General features: G+C 47.4%; 2 protein-coding genes across 4 annotated transcripts in view; one reads left to right on the top strand and one right to left on the bottom strand.

Annotated features, from left to right (window-relative positions):
* The window catches only part of SLC22A23 (solute carrier family 22 member 23), a gene marked incomplete at its 5' end in the record, with an annotated part of 183,974 nt that overhangs the window by 62,191 nt on the left and 105,050 nt on the right, over positions 1-16,733 (top strand). The gene's annotated exons all lie outside the window — the stretch shown is intronic.
* On the bottom strand, positions 3,567-4,733 carry LOC308516820 (adiponectin receptor protein 1-like; the record flags this gene model as incomplete). Its single annotated transcript, XM_081087946.1, has 1 exon — positions 3,567-4,733. One exon carries the CDS (start codon positions 4,731-4,733, stop codon positions 3,567-3,569), a length of 1,167 nt encoding a protein of 388 aa, XP_080944072.1.

The following is a 16,733-nucleotide window of genomic DNA, read 5'->3' as shown; positions in this document are numbered from 1 at the left end:
TAAAAAGAAAAAAAGAAACATCAATGATGAGAGAGGATCATTGATGGGATGCCTCCTGCATGCCCCCTACTGGGGATCGAGCCTGAAACCCAGGCATGTGCCCTGACTGGGAATCAAACCTCGACCTCCTGGTTCATAGGTCAACGCTCAACCACTGAGCCACACCAGGCAGGCTCCCATCCCCTTTTTAAAAGGGATGGTAAGGCAACTTGGAATGAAAGAACAATGGAAAACCTTGGGATAATTACCTTCCAAAAGGTTATGCAGACCTCTGATCTCTTCAGTTGAAAATTATTAGGAACAGTTTATAAACACGAACCCGAAGAATTTGGGCAAAGGAGCAGGAACAATGGTTGTTACATGTCTAAGTTATGAATGAAACAAATGTAACCAAATGGGGAAATGCATGGTTTTGTTATGTCCCCAAATCTCTCTCACACATACCTTACGAGACAAGGGAAATCAATGGTGGTAAACTATTGTAAAGAGGTTTAGAGCAGAGTTCTGCACGAGAACTCGCTGCAGTGATGGGAATGGTGTCTGCACCGCGCAGCCCTCTAGCTGCTGGGCACATGTGGCTACTGAGCTTTTGAGATGTGGCTACTGTGACGGAGGGACTGAATCTAACTTTAGTTCATTTTAATTAATTAAATTTGAGTAACCACAAGTAGCCCGTGGCCACACTCGGTCAGCTGTGCTGGAAATAAATCATCTCTGTGTGATCTGTGGCACCGCCTCTGACCTTCCCACCGAGTTCCAGATTCAGATATCCAGCTCCCTTGTTGAGATTGCACTTGGATGTCCAATACGTCTTTCAAATGCAGTGTGGCCAAACAGAACCCTCACTCCAGTCTTTCCAATCTCAATAAATAGACCCACCACCCATGTAATTGCTTAAGCCAGAAACATTTGTGTCACCCTTTATTCTTCACACTCCCCCTTGATCAGCAAGTCCTCTCAGCTCTTTCTCCAAATTATATCCTGAATTCCTCACTTTCTCTCCACCTCCACTGTGGCAAAGCCACCTTGTTTCTTGCCTGGAAAACCATAGCACTTCCTGGTGGATCTTCCTGCTTCCCATTCAGACCTCTACAGCTAATTCTTCACTTACAATCAGGCTGATATTTACATAATCACCAACGTCAAACCCTCTGATAGACAACAGTAGCTTCCCTATGACTCTGCTCACGTGACATCTGCAGAGCTTTCTCACACCACCCATATACTCATCACCCAAATAATTCCTCTAGAGTCATCCACTTTTTTTCAAGCATCTACCACTCCCTGAAAATATATTTATTTATTTGCATCTCCAGTCATACCTCCTAGTTGCTCTAGAGTGAACTCCACCAAAGCAGGAACTTATTATTCTTGTTTTCCACTATATCTTCAGTACATAGATTTGCACCTGGACAGAATGAGTGTCTATATATGAGTTGGCTGAATGAATGAATGAATTTATGGAACATGATGAAAATCTATGTATGCAGCACTATAACAGAATAGATATAATTGTAAAATATTACAGCTGGATGAACTAGAGTTCTCTTAGTTCAATTTCCACATATTAAACATGAGGAAAAAGGACAATATTGTCACATATATGAATAGTAGAGATAATTTGCTAAAATTTCTCATGAAAGCCTCCTGAACTAGACAGATTTGGACTAGATGCCAAAAAAACTGGTTGTATTCTAAACGGATCCCTCAGTCGTATCCTGCAACTATTGATTGATAAATTCATAGCAGCCAGAATAAGTTCTCTGTGACTTGGTGAGGACATATGTGTACAAATGTTTTAACAAGCACAAAATAGGGATGGTCCATAATGAATGATAACATGGGGTCACCATCTTCCTTTTCCTACCTTACCACTATTAGTCGACTCTCCCTGAGTCTTGGCTTTTGTCTTCGCCATAATCCCATGAGAGGGGCTGCAGCTGCTCCTCCATCCTCCGTACGGAGCATAGTGCCTGCCTCCAGTAGATACTCAGTAGGAACTTCTGAGGAATGAGTAATCATCACTACAAGATGGGAAAACTCTTGCCAGGGGGTACTAGGTAAGTTTAAGAAACTTTCCATCATTGTGAAGAGTCAGGGTATCATTTCTCTACATTCCATTGATGCAGTTCATTTGCTGAGTGGAACCGGCGTCAGCAGTGAACACGCTGGGTAATTTGTGTTGGTGTGCAGGGCTTTCGGGCAGCACTCCCACTTCAGGTTAGAATCCTTGGCACAAATTCTGTCAAGCCGACAAGACCTGAAACTAATGTTTAGAAAATTTAAAGAGACAAGTTCTAAATACTCTACATCCTTCACTTGGGGTTCAGTTGTGCATAACGGACAGGAATGCCAAGGATCCAGCATGGGGTAGATGCCAGCTCCCAGTTTTCATCTAGCCCTTGGCAGAGGAGACGGACTGAGGTGGCCACAGGTGACACATCTCAGCCAGGTTACTCCTTACAGTGGTTTTCAACCTTCTGGCCCTTTAAATACAGTTCCTCATGATGTGACCCAACCATAAAATTATTTTCGTTGCTACTTCATAACTGTAATGTTGCTACTGTTATGAATCGTAATGTGAATATCTGATATGCGGGATGGTCTTAGGCGACCCCCGTGAAAGGGTCGTTCAACCGTCAGAGGGGTCACGACCCACAGGTTGAGAATCGCTGCCTTAGAAGATAATTAAGCCTCGGGCAAGCACCAAGGGCACCCAGACCTCTGGGCCCCTGGGAGCATGGTGTTTACTTCAGGCTCTGAGGACTTCTTTTGGGAGAGCCTGTGGACTAAGGTGATTGCAGACGTGAATGGAATGCTTGGCCTGGGCACTGCCTCACACTAGAACTTGATGAGGTTTGGGCAGGGAGGAAAGAGGGGTGGGGCAGGGGGCGGGGTTCAGGATGTGCTTAGCGCGCTCTGCATTCTTTTTTTTTCTGCACTTCCTGTTATTATCATCATAGCCTTTGCATCAGAATACATAGCAATGATAATTTTACATTACTCTGCCAAGAAAAAAAATTAAAACTCAAGTTATCTGAAGCCTGGACACACTTCCATGATTAGCTGGCTGTCTCAAAGTTGGTGACTTCTTCCTGCTGTCAGCAGATCCAGGCCCCAGAAAGACGGGACAGGTTACAATCGTTTCTGAAAAGTATGCTACAAAATGGATGGCCTATTCTAAGCCAGGTTACAAAGTAAGGACGGGGGTAAGAGAGGGACATTTCCTTTCAGAAATAGAATTTCTGAAGAATCCCAGTCCATAATTTTTCCCCAAAATGGTTGGAGGAGGGATAAAATCTCAACATGAGCTTCAAAGCACTCTCTGCCAAGGGGACAGAGTTGCCTTGCTGAGGAGGGCTGCTAAGGAGGGGCATGGCCAGGTGGATCACCCTTTCCTGGGCGAGGGACACGGAGGTGGAAAGGTGGGCTGAAGCCTGGCTGGCACTGAATTCTCTAAGAGGTTTCTTCTAGAAACAGACAACTCAGACGCTTCCTTTCACTTCAGCAAAGAAGTTATTTTTTAAAGCACTTGGGAAGTTACCCTCCAGCCTTGGGGGGGAGGCTCAGAGAAGAGAGTCATCAGTACAGCTGCCTTTCAGGCTGTAGCGGAATTCCTGAAGGTTGAAGACCCCGTAGAAGTGGACAAAGGCTGCTGCCACCACCAGGACGTGAAAAATCTGATGTGACTGGAACCATATGTCAAACTTTCCGGGACAGAAGCGCTCAGGAATTCGAGCAGCAAAGAGGCCAGCCCCGGTGATGTACATCACGGCCATGAGGAAGAACCAGCCCATCTGGCCCACGGTGGTGGCCTTGACAAAGCCCTCGGAGATCGTAAAGTGCATGGTGGGCACGACGCCGCTCAGACCCAGGCCCAGGAACACCCCTGCTCTTGCCTGCCGGTGTTGAGGCATGGCAAACCCGTCCCACTGTGCCACAATGATGGCGGAAATGCCCAGGACACAGATGATGGAGAGGTAGATGAGCCGTGACTGTGGAGAGCAGTAGAAGGAGTAATAGAGCCAGGGGACAAAGCTCCCCATAATCAGTATGGCAATCCCTGAGTAATCCAGTTTGGAAAAAGTCTGAGAGACTTTCTCTGAGTGGCAGTAGACGGTGTGAAAGAGCCAGGAGAAGCTGAGGCAGAGCACTGTGCTCAGGAAGAACAGCCCAAACACCACCTTCTCCTGCAGGGGCGCCATGAAGTACACGTTTGGCCTCAGCAGGGTCAAGATTCCCAGAAACAGAAACAGCACAAATCCAAGCAGATGGGTCCAGATATTGCCCGTCTCTGTGTGGATGCGGAAGATGCTCCTGAAACAGGCCCGGAAGGAGGGCATGGGCGGCCTGTGGCCGTGGAGCAGGTAATCGTTGTCCTTCAGCCAGTCGGGGAGCACACTGTATGGGAGGACCCTCCAGCGGCCCTCCCATACCTTATGCACAAACTCCTCCATCTTCTCCATGGCACGGTATGCTTGCAGGGGAAGTGTCAGGACCCTCATCTCTTCCCCCTCTTCCTCCTCCTCCTCCTCCTCCCTTTCTTCCTCCTCCTCCTCCTGGGGCACTGGACTGGCTTGCTCTGCTTCAGCTTTGGCTGGGACAGCGATTCCCGGTTTGCCCTTCTCTTCTAGCAGGGGTCCCAGTTCGGCCAGCTCCACCGCGTCAGTCTCCCTGTTACAGGCAGGAGCCCCGCTGCCCAGTGCCACCACCGGTCCTTTGTGAGAAGGCATCTAGCTGGTACCTCAACACCTGCAGCTTCAGCTTGGGGAGGGGCTGGGTGTCTCCGCCCCAGGGGGCAGAGATCTCCCTGTGACGGCAGACACAGGGGCGTTGGGCTCAGCTGGGGCAGCGAACCCCATGCGACATCCCTCAGCGCTGCAGGCGGCCTGCCGCCCAGCGACCCGATCTTTAAGTGCCTCACACCGGAAGGGGGCCCAGCGCTGACGCCACCTCCGCTTCTCGCGTGGGAAGGGGGCCCAGCGCTGACGTCACCTCCGTGCAGTGGCTCCCGGCCCCTGTCTCTGCATTCTTATGGAGGGGGACCTTTAAAAGTCCTACAAGTGAGTTCTGTAATTGGAGGCCAATGCCTTGAGAGTTTTGGCTGTGTGAGTTTTCTCGGCAATCCTGCATTTCCTCCTCAGCGACATTGGATACGAGGTTTAGTTTAGGCCGCGGAGATGTGAAAAAAGGCCGCTCCCTTATGCCTGACCGGGGCGCACAGCTGGTGGCTGCTCCAGATGAACCGCCGGACAGATGGTGGCAGCTTCCCTGGTCATGCCGCGGCAGGAGTAGTCTGCTCCTTTGCTTCCAAGCTGGGTCTTTTCTGAAATGCAGAATTCTGTCACTTCCCCTCCCTCCCTCCCTCCCTCCCTCCCTTCCTTCCAGTCTCTAAAAATCAATGGAAAAAGGCAAACAGTGGGGCCAAATTTTTGGGTTTTATTTCTTTATTATTTTTTAAAAATTAAATCTTTATTGTTCAGATTATTACAGTTCCTCTTTGTTCCCCCCCCATAGCTCCCCTCCATCCGGTTCCCACCCCACCCTCTGCCCCTACCCCCCACCTCCACTGTCCTCATCCATAGGTGTACGATTTTTGTCCAGCCTCTTCCTGCACCCCCCACTCCCCTTCCCCCCCTCCCCCCCCCCAGAATAGTCAGTCTACTCCCTTTCTATGCCCCTGATTCTATTATATTCACCAGTTTATTCTGTTCATCAGATTTTTTATTCACTTGATTTTTAGATTAACTTGTTGATAAATGTGTATTTGTTCGTAATTTGTATCTTTACCTTTTTCTTCTTCTTCCTCTTCTTAAAGAATACCTTTCAGCATTTCATATAATACTGGTTTGGTGGTGATGAACTCCTTTAGCTTCTTCTTATCTGTGAAGCTCTTTATCTGACCTTCAATTCTGAATGATAGCTTTGCTGGATAAAGTAATCTTGGTTGTAGGTTCTTGGCATTCATCACTTTGAATATTTCTTGCCACTCCCTTCTGGCCTGCAAAGTTTCTGTTGAGAAATCAGCTGACAGTCGTATGGGTACTCCCTTGTAGGTAACTGACTGTCTTTCTCTTGCTGCTTTTAAGATTCTCTCCTTGTCTTTTGCTCTTAGCATTTTAATTATGATGTGTCTTGATGTGGTCCTCTTTGGATTCCTTTTGTTTGGGGTTCTCTGCGCTTCCTGGACTTGTAAGTCTATTTCTTTCACCAGGGAGGGGAAGTTTTTTGTCATTATTTCTTCAAATAGGTTTTCAATATCTTGCTCTCTCTCTTCTTCTGGCACCCCTATAATTCGGATGTTGGTGCACTTGAAGTTGTCCCAGAGGCTCCTTACACTATCTTCATATTTTTTGGATTCTTTTTTCTTTTTGTTTTTCCGGTTGGGTGTTTTTTGCTTCTTCGTATTTCAAATCTTTGACTTGATTCTTGTGATCCTCTAGTCTGCTGTTGGAACTCTGTATAATATTCTTTATTTCAGTCAGTGTATGCTTAATTTCTAGTTGGTCCTTTTTCATAACCTCAAGGGTCTCACTAGGTTTCTTGAGGGTCTCACTAAATTTATTGGTGGTTTCTAGAAAATTCTTGAAAAACTTTATAACCGTGGTTTTGAACTCTATATCCAGTAGTTTGCTTTCCTTCATTTCTGTCATTTGTGACCTGTTTCTTAGTCTCTGCATTTTGGCTGCTTCCCTGTGTTGATAGAGTGGCTTTCTGTGCTAGGTGTCCTATAGGGCCCAGTGGCTCAGCCTCCCCAATTACCTGAGGTGGACACTCTTGGTTCACCCCTTTGTGGATTTTGTGGACAGTCTTGTTGTAGTTAAGCCTTGATTGTTGTAGGTATCACTGAAAGGAATTGACCTCCAGGCCAATTGGCTATGACAATCAGCTGTTTCTGCAGTGGGAGAACTTCTGTGCTGGAGACACCCTTATGGGGCAAGACTTGCTTCAGTGGGGCTTTGGTGCTCACTGAGTCTGTCCTCTGAGTGTGTCCCTTATGGATCTGAGGAGTTGTAATCTGAATGGTCCCACTCTGACCACTGTGTACACTGGCTCTTGGATCTCTAAGGAGGTGCTAATTTAGCCTCTGCCTGAGGCTACCCAGCAGGAGCTGTGGAGAGATCTTCAGATTCCTTTTCTTTGTTTGGGATTTGGAGGTGCCCATATGAGGCCCAGCTGTGAAGCAATGCAAGCTGCTGTGGGGCCTTGGGCCTTCTGTTGGAAGTTCTGGGTCTCTTTGACCCAGCTGCAGTTTGTTAGGTAATTTTCAGATTGCAAAGGGCCAGGCCTTTCATATGCAAAAGACTCTGCGCACAGCTTGAATGGGGCAGGGTCTCAGGGGATCAACAGGGAGGAGCAAGCAGCTATGGCTGCTCCTCAGTCCTACCCTAAGAGGCCCCACTTCTCAGTGTCCTGGTAATCGCTGCAAGCACCTCTGAGAGAAAGCCGCCCTCGAGTTCCGACCCATGCCAGACAGTCCAGTGTCTCCCCATATGAGTTTGGGTCCCCAGAGACTCGCCCGGAACTGCAGTTCAGAGCAGTCGGGAGCTTGTGACTCCCTCCCGATTCAAAAAGACAGCCGCATCCTCAGTCGCCAGCCCTTGCCGTGTGCACTTTCGTACCTCTGCACTTTACTTCCGCACCTCCTCTGAGTCTCAGTGTACTTTTCTCTTTCCTTCTAGTTGTAGAATTTCCACTCAGCCAGCCTTCCAGTGGTTCTGGATGATGTCTGTTTTGTCTTTTAGTTGTATTTTTGAAGTGGTTGTGCGAGGCAGCAATTTCCAGTGTTTACTTATGCCACCATCTTGGTTTCTCCTGGAGCCAAATCTTTGAAGCTGGTTCCAGCAAGGTGGTTCTCCACGTGCTTATGTGGCGTTAAGCGGGCAGGTTTCAAGCACTTGGCAACAGCTTGAAATGCAAGTGCAGATCCATTACCTCCAGTGCCTGCTCCTCACAGGTCTGTTCTGATGCCTTTGCTCAGGAAGGACAGCCTTTCCCTGTACTTCCTCCTACACAGGCTCCAGGCCAGATAACCAAGCTGAACTCCACCCCTGCCCAGCTCAGATCTTCCTGAGGTGGGAGGGGAGGTGATGCAGGAACACCACCTGCAAAGGTGGAGATGTGCGGCAGTCAGAGAGCAGCAGGAAAAGACCAGAGAAATCCCTACAGACATTGAGCCGATCCCCCTCCGTCCTTCCCTCCTGAGAGCCCTTCCCTGGCTTCTCACTCAGAATTCACTAGCCACTTTCTCTTCTCACACTCATTTTCTGCATTCACTTAAAACTTTTTAATTGTGGTAAAAGACATAATATAAAATTTAGCATCTGAACCATTCCTACATGTATAGCTTGGTTGTGTTGAGTACATAGACACTGTTGTGCAATCACTACCACCTTCCATCCACAGCTGAAACTCAGTGCCCATTAAACACAAGCTCCCCATCCCTCCCCAGGCCCACAACCGCCATCTACTTTCTGTCTCTGAATCTCACTACTCCAGGGACCTCATATAAGGGGAATCTCAGAATATTTGTCCTTTTGTGACTGGCTGATTTCACTGAGCATGATGTCCTCAAGGTTCACTCATGTAGCATGTGTCAACATTTCCTTTTTAAGACTGAATACTATTCCATTGTGTGTATAGACCACGTTTTGTTTATCCATGTATCTGTCCATGCACACGTGGGTTGCTTCCACCTTCTGGCTGTTGTGAACATGGGGAATCACTATCTCTTTTGTACAGGTATCTCTTTAAGACCCCGCCTTCATTTTTGTGAATACATACCCCGAAGTGGGATTGCTGGAACAAACAGGCAGACTCACTTCCTTCATCTGCAGAATGAAAGGCTTGGCCCTCAAAGCTGCTCTGAGCTGGGCTGTCAACATGCTCGGCACGGCTGCTGAGGAACAAGGGCCTTCAGAGCCCCCCACCCATGGGACGGCTGTCACCCAGTGGTGCCAGTCTCCTCTGTGGCCCTAGGAACAAGGCCGTCTTGGAATCAGGAGCCTCCCGTGTCTGCTTTATTTCCAAACAGGCTCCCTTCTGAGGAGGAGAAGCGGGAAGCGAGGTCCCAGTGCCACTTACAGGTTTCACAGATGTAGCTCTGCTTGCGGTTTTTGTGGAACAAGTGAATTTCTCTCTTCGCCTCTCTTTTCACCTCTGAGGTTTGTCTGCCTCCTGCAGTGCTGCTCGGCCTCTCTCTCACCTTTCCTGGGACAGGCTCTGGACTCCTAATGGCTGTTTTCAGGGCCTGGGTGGGGTCATATCGTCTTTAGCTAATGTGGAGCTGGGTCGGTTAATAAATCCACCAGGCCGGGTAATTAAAGACCGAGGAGTGTGAAAGGTGTGTTTTTAAAAGCCTGTTAAAATCTCTTCTCCGTGTCTGGCAGGGACTGCTATTTAATGTGGAACTTGAGAGCTGCACCATTCAGTGCGATGCATTTAATTTGGCAGCGTCCTGCTTGAACTCGGAGCGGGCACCTGTTGCAGTGTCTTGGTAGCCTGGTGGGTTATTCTGTGCATGTGCTTTAGAGAAGAAGAGCTGAAAAAAATTGGGTGACATTTGCTCTCACAACATCCCAGCTGTAATGCACCTCTCCTGGCAGCCAGTGTCCTCTGAGGAATGTTTTGTCTTGAGGACAGAGGCTTTTGTTTTTTCATGTGGGCCAGCAGCAGCACATGTGTTGGGTGCTGTGATGGGTGCGTGGGAAGCCCTGACCCCTGGTAACGCACTTGCCGTGACCTCAGAGGATTTCCACAAGAAGCCCTCAGCCTTTCAGGGCACCAAGCTGATAGGCCCATCAGTGAGGGACAAGTCTAGTCTGTAATAAATGCAGCCGTTGTGTGGTTCAGTTCAGACATCCATGCTTTGGAATTTTTTCTTTTATTGTGACCAAATATACATGATGTGAAATTTACCAATTTAACCATTTTTAAGTGTACAGTTTGAGACACTGTGGCATTAAGTACCTTCACATTGTTGTGTAACCATCACCACCATCCATCTCAGTTTTTCATCTTGCAAAACTGAAACTATCCCTGTTAAACCCTATCCTCCAGGTACTGACAACCTCTCTTCCACTTTCTATCTCTGAATTTTTCTCCTCTGGGAACCTCATATATGTGGAATAATCTAGTATTTGTCCTTTCGTGACTGTCCTAGTTCACTGAGCATAGTGTCTTTAGGGTTTGTCCATGGGTCAGAATGTCTTTCCTTTTTAAGGTTGAGTCATCTTCCACAGTATATATACACAACATTACATGTACCCATTCACCCTGGAATGGACACTCAGGTGGCATCCGCCTTTTGGCCACTGTGAGTAATGCTACTCTGAGCTTGGCTGTGCCAAGTATCTGTTTGAGACCTTGCTTTCAGTTCTTTTAGGTCTGTACTCCCAATTGGAGTTCCTGGATTATATAGTTTTGAGGACTTTTGCTATATTCCTTGGAGACCATTTTTGAAGATTTGGTAGAACTTATTGCAAGCATTAATAAATAAAAGCATATGTTGACTTTTTTTCAAATAGAAGTAGCAGGAGGCAAAAAAAATATGGTCATCCTTATGGTAATGAAGGTATAAACGTGAACCAGGTGGTGTGATGATGAAACCAAACGGCAGTGCTGCTTTCACGCTTTTCTTTATAGCACGTATATCCACACTTGTTCTCGCTGCCAGAGAAATGTGTTTCTAACTGGTTTTAAAGTATTCATAACATTCATAGTTTTCACTTATCTATCTTTTTAAAGACTATATTTGTAAGAATCATTTTATAGAGAGTGTTTAAAATGAGTCTTATGGAGTAAAATCTAGTACCATAAAGTTGACAAATGGTGGGAGATTCTTTATTTTAGAGAAGGAATGTCTGCTTTGTGGATTTGCCATGGAATGTCTTTCCCATTGTAAGCTCTGCCAATGCACAAATAGTTAGTTCAATGTACAGTAAATGTATTTACACAGCACTGTGGTGTTCTTGCTCATGGCAGCCAGGAGTCGGGAAGCAGCCGCTGTGTTAATGGAGGGTTGTCATCTTGGCCTGACACCTTCTGGATGTTGTTTGTTGAAATGCTGATGGTGCATACATACAGTTACTGGCATTATTCTCACCCCAGCAGAACCTGAGGGGACTTTAGGATCACAGGATGTTGCTGCAGCGAGAATTGTCTTCAAAGGCACCTCTGATTGTGCCCCTTTATCCCATGGCCTCCGTCTTCCAGGGGCTCATGGTGTGGAGCAGAGGGTCGTTCACTGTGGCCAGCGGACCCTGCAGCCCTGCTTTCCCTGCTCTCCACCTCACTTGCCGGTTTCAGTCCCTCAGAAATCCTGTAATCTGCTGCGTCTGTCAGCTCTGCACCGGCTCTTCTTTGCTAGACCACTCCTCTGTGACTTTTTCTCAGGGTGGAATTTGCTCATCAAGTCCTCATGGGGCACATGCGTCACTCTTCCCAGGGATTTTCTCTGAGTGAGCGGCCCTCCCCTGGGTGCCCACAGCACTCTCTCCTGTTCTGTTACAGAAGCTTAGCACTCAGCATGTCCATTCTAGTTGCAAATTTTACTTTGATTAAATATTGAGTAAACATAAAAATACTAATAGAATATGCTGGATATGAAGGATCTGGCATCATGCCCATGTGTGTGCCCACCACCCAGCCCATTACATTTGACGTGCCCTGGGGCCCCTTCTCCACCCCTCTCACTCCTGCCCTCCCGTTCACCATGAGCCTGGCTCTTGTGTTACTCCTTCCCTTGCTTGTCTTTATAATTTTGCCTCATCTGTGCGTATTCATAAACAACATATCACTTAATTTTGCATGTTTTTGAACTTTTAGTGAGTGGGATCATACAACAGTGTTCTTCTGCATTTGTTCTTTTTACTTAGCATTATTCCTGAGGCACATCTGTGTGGACCTTTATGGCTGTAATTCACTTGTTTCACTGCTGTGTGAAAGTATCGCTGTGATTTGTCCTGTACTTGAATTTTTACATATCTCTATTCCTTCTCTTTCTCTTATGCCCCCATTTTTACCCCAACACACAATTTTATTTTGTTTCTTAATTGATTTGAGAGACAGAGAGGAAGGGAGAGAAAGAGAGAGAGAGAGAAAAAAACACAACACTTTGTTGTTCCGCTTATTTATGCATTCATTGGTTGATTCTTCCATGTGCCTTGACTGGAAATCGAACCAGCAACTTGGCATATCGGGACGATGCTCTAACCAACTGAGCTACCTGGTGGCCAGGGCAGTTCAACACATCATTGTAAACTCCCAAAGGGCAGAGATTGTGTTTATCTCACTTGTTATGTCCAAGTGTAAGAAGATATTTGTTAAATGAGACATGCGCCCTTTGGCCTGAGGGTCTGCCTTTGGATGGGAATTGGCAGCAGTGATGTTCTTGTTTGGCCAAAGCTCTTTCCTTCCCATGCCTCCCCTTGCCACGGTCCCCCAGGCCAGGGCTCAGCAGACTTTCTGGAAATGGCCAGGTGGTAAGTATTTGGAGTTTTGTGGGCCATTTGGTTTCTCTCAGAACTCAATTCTGCCAGTGCAGCATGAAAGCAGCCATACATAATAGGTAAACAAATGAGTGTTCTAGTAATAGTAAAGCTTTATTTACAAAAAAAAGGCATCAGGTTGAATTTGGTCCAGACGCTATAGTTCGCCACCCTCTGCCCTAGAGAACTTCCCTGGTTGGGAGGGAAGACGGCGCTGATACTGGATCAGTGAGAGGAAGCCTGCGTCACGCCTGTGCTTCTGGGGACCCTCCCGTCTACCACACACAAGGTCAGAGTGGGCTTATGGCACCTTATAAGGCCACAGGCAAAACAATATGGCCCTAGCCCTGGCCTGTGTGCTCGCTCGGTTAGAGCATCAGCCCGTGCACCAATGGTCATGGGCTTGATTCCCACTCAAGGGCACGTACCTGGGTTGCACATTCGTTCCTCTGCCCAAGGGTGCCTGCAGGAGGCGACCAATCAATGTGTCTTTCTCACATCGATGTTTCTCTCCCCTCCCCCGGCCCCACCCCCACCCCTCAGTCCTTTCTATTCTCAGGTGAGGATTAAAATAATAATAACAATAGTAATAATAATAATGTGACTCTAGTCAAGGTGGAAAGGTAGCAAAGTGCATCAGACAAGGACCAAAATGCACCTTACCTGTCAGCATGTGGTATGTACAGGCTATGTGACAAAGCCAGGAATAAAATGCTACAGCATCTGAGTTGCAGGCTGGGGTAGTCCCTCTCACTGTCTTCATCCCCACCCTTTCTTCCCGATTCACCTCCAACACCTGAGGCGTGAGCCTGGCTGGCTCTCGTGCACAGAACTGGGAGTTGGTGCCTCCACTCCATCAAGCATACTGAGTATATTCTGGTAGAGAAAACGCTGTCTCGTGTTTGTCAGATTGAGCAGAACAGCTTCTTCGTAGAGTTCTGGTACACGTGAGGGCTGACCTGGACGGGGTCACTTCCCTACGTTAAAGGGGCCGGTATCCACGGCATCACAGACCAGGGGGAGCGCTGTGCGGGAGTGCGGCCCAGGCAGCAGCTGTGGATCTGAGACACCTCCGTGTTTTCGTTAATTAGCGGGGATGTTATACCCATCTCACAGGGTTATTGTGAGGAGAGTGACTTGCTCCTGGAGGTAGCAAATTAGTTTGAAAGAAGCTGCTTAAGGGCGGTCGAGATGATGGGGATAAGAAAAAGAACAGGAAGAACAAACACCTGTGCTTCCTGAGCTCTGGGCTCCTCCTTCCATCCGCGCCGTGACCCCGGAGGGAGGTGCTGTTTCTGTCCCCCTCCCACAAGAAGGCCACCTGTCCAGGTTCCCTGGGCTGGTGATAGGACTAGGATTGAGATGGTGTGTCTGGCTGCGAGTTCCGCCCTTCACCACGGCAGGGCTTCACGTGGTGCTGCTGCCGTGCTTCCAGCTGGGCCTCTGGCACATCAGTGCTGAGGGGCGGTCCTGAAGCCCTCGCCACGAAGTGAGGCGCTCAGCTCTGTTCTGCTCTCCTGTCGTTGATCATGCCCAGCCTGTGGTAGAATAGAAAAAAGCTGCCTCAGTGAAAGGTCCCTGAGAAAATAAGGGGATAAAATTGCAGAGAGCTGAGGCTCCACTGTGATGCTGGCACCGGGGTCAGTGGCCAGGCAGACGTTGCTAAGTTAGGGTTCTGTTTTTACCTCCCAACGATGTTGGGCCACAGGGGGACTTTAGTTTGTCCCAGTGATGGTATTAAGACTCTTATGAAGGAGACACAGAAGGTGGTCTAGACACATCAGCTATTTCTCTAAGGACACAAAGTATCCAGGAGATCATGTCACATATGATGTGCATTTGAAACATTTTTGAAAACTCAACAAAGTGTGGAAGTTGCCTTGGCCGATTGCTCAGTGGTTAGAGCATCGGCCTGCACACCAAAGGGTGGCGGCTTTGATTCCCTATCAAGGGCTGTACCCGAATGGCAGGTTCAATCGCTGGCCCCCATCAGGGTGCGTGCAGGAGGCAACCAATTGATGTGTCTCTCTTATATCGATGTTTCTCTCTCTCTCTTGCCCTCTCTTCCACTCTCTCTCTCGCTCTCAAAAAAAAAAAAAGAAAATCAATGGAAAAAAATATCTTCAGGTGAGGATTAACAACAACAAAAAAGTCTGGAAGTCATCGGTGCCTTTTGCCACTATTTCTCTTGAGATTGGACAGTTCCATGTGTCTAGTTCTGGCCAATGAACCAAGAGCAGGAATGATGTAGTTCATTTACCTATGAGAGACCCTCTAGGCTTCTAACACACCAACCAGCAATGTTGAAGAGGGCGGCCGCTCTTTCAGCCTGCATCCCAAGTGACAGTGATGGAAGAGCCCCCCAACCAGCCTCAGGGGGCAGATCGTTTGAGCAGGAAATAAACTTGGATGTTTAAAGCTCTGAAATTGCTAAGACTTGTTTGTTACTGCAGCATGGCATAGCCCACGACTAATCCACAAACCCACCATAGTTTTCTGTCCTGGCAAACAGGCTGTACGCTTTTTAAAAACAACTTTACATGAGTTAGGATTGGCATGAAAGAATGTTAGTGTTGACTTTGGTGTATAGAGTTTTATGTAGAGTAAATAAGAAGTTCAAAAATAGAGTCCAGTTCCATGGTGCTTGATTGTACATATTGATAAATCTCCCAGAATGTCTGGTTTCATGATAATGTCAGGAAATATTTGTTTCATTGGCAGGCCATTGTTAGGGGACACAAATGTATATAAATACTAACTGACACATCTGAATCAGTTACTCCCTTGGATAGTCTTCTTATCAATGCCTTATGATTGTGGTTTGAAATAGTCCCTTGCAGGAATATTTTATTAACATCTTACCCAACTATATTACAGGATAGGTTAGTGTAGATATTGTATTCAAAAATACCATTTCTGTTTGCCCAACCGACTCCTGGTGTTTACAACTTTCATCTAAACATTTCCCAGACCTGCTCAACTCGTTGAGTTTGTGCAAACCATCCACCCCATTGGCCCTGTGTGTTAGTGTAGTGTCCACATACCACACAGCTGTCCCAGAGCCTGCTTTCTGTTACCATGTAGGATCCCTGCACCTTTCACCCTCTCTCCCCTTATCCCTCATCATGTGCTTTATATTTCTCTCTTTCTCTTGCTTGCACACAGGCATATGCATACATGTACTCACACTTTCTCTTCAAAGGTTTAAAGTGTTCCTGTTCGAAAATCTCTGACGCTGGGGGAAATGTCTGCACATTATTCATCCCTCATGAACAAAACTGCAGGAAGCCCTTGAAACACGCCTGCTGGGACCTGAGGGAGGCTTGCTGAGTGGCTATCAGTAATCCGAGGCCACCTGGCTGTGTGATCTCAGTGTGAATTGCAGAAGTTTCTGTCTTAAGTACAAACTCCACGGGTTTAGGTTTTCAGCTTGTGTTCCAGGTGATAAAGAGCAGGGAGTTAGTGGGAGAAATTTAATATTGGGGGAAGGAAAAAAGAGTCAGTATTCTAATCCCCACAAGGTATGTTTACCTTTCTCTTTTGCATAAGCTAAAATTTTCAAAACCAAGTGGAATGCCATCTATCCTCCCCTCTCCCACCCCGTGCCCTGGTGCAGCACCTTGAATTTGCTGCACATATTCTGACAGCAACCAATAGCGTGAGATAAAAATTTCATCCTTGACAGGGAGAAGCACACCCTGAACATTCTTAGGGAGGATTTGGTGATATTTACAGCTTATAAATGATCATTTAAAAGGTGGGCCTTCCCCTAGAGCCTCTAATCTAGGAAGTTATAAGACTTTTGCCACAAAGAAAGAGCACATCGGGGGGAAGAAGATGCCTCAGCCCCTTCGGTGGAGAAGCATGTTTTCCGTTTCTGCTCCAGCCTGCACTCAGCCATGTGGAACTTGCCTGGCAGGCAGGCCAGGGAGAGGGGAGAGCCTGCAGGGCTCAGGAAGGGCCTCAGACTTCATCGTGGAGAACACCGGGCCCCGGGCAGGCTGGCGGGAAGGGCCCACCAGGCTGTCCTGTGAGACGGGCTTTGCTTGAGCTGCAGCTTAGACCCCAGAACTCAGTCCAGCTCATCCTTCATGTTAAAATCTGATGCTGAGACAGGTTAAAAGACGCAGCTAAGACAGAGATGGTGTCTGAACTCGAGTGAACTCAGACCTCCTGAACAGCAGTCTAATGCCCCTCCGAGAGTGAAAGGAGCTCGAAGTTGTCCAGGAATATTCAAAAAGAAAA

Source organism: Myotis nattereri (genome assembly GCF_964212035.1).
Source record: "Myotis nattereri genome assembly, chromosome: 3".
NCBI lineage: Eukaryota > Metazoa > Chordata > Mammalia > Chiroptera > Vespertilionidae > Myotis > Myotis nattereri.
Note: the sequence above shows the minus strand (reverse complement) of the source record. Positions and strands in the feature narration are given on the sequence as shown.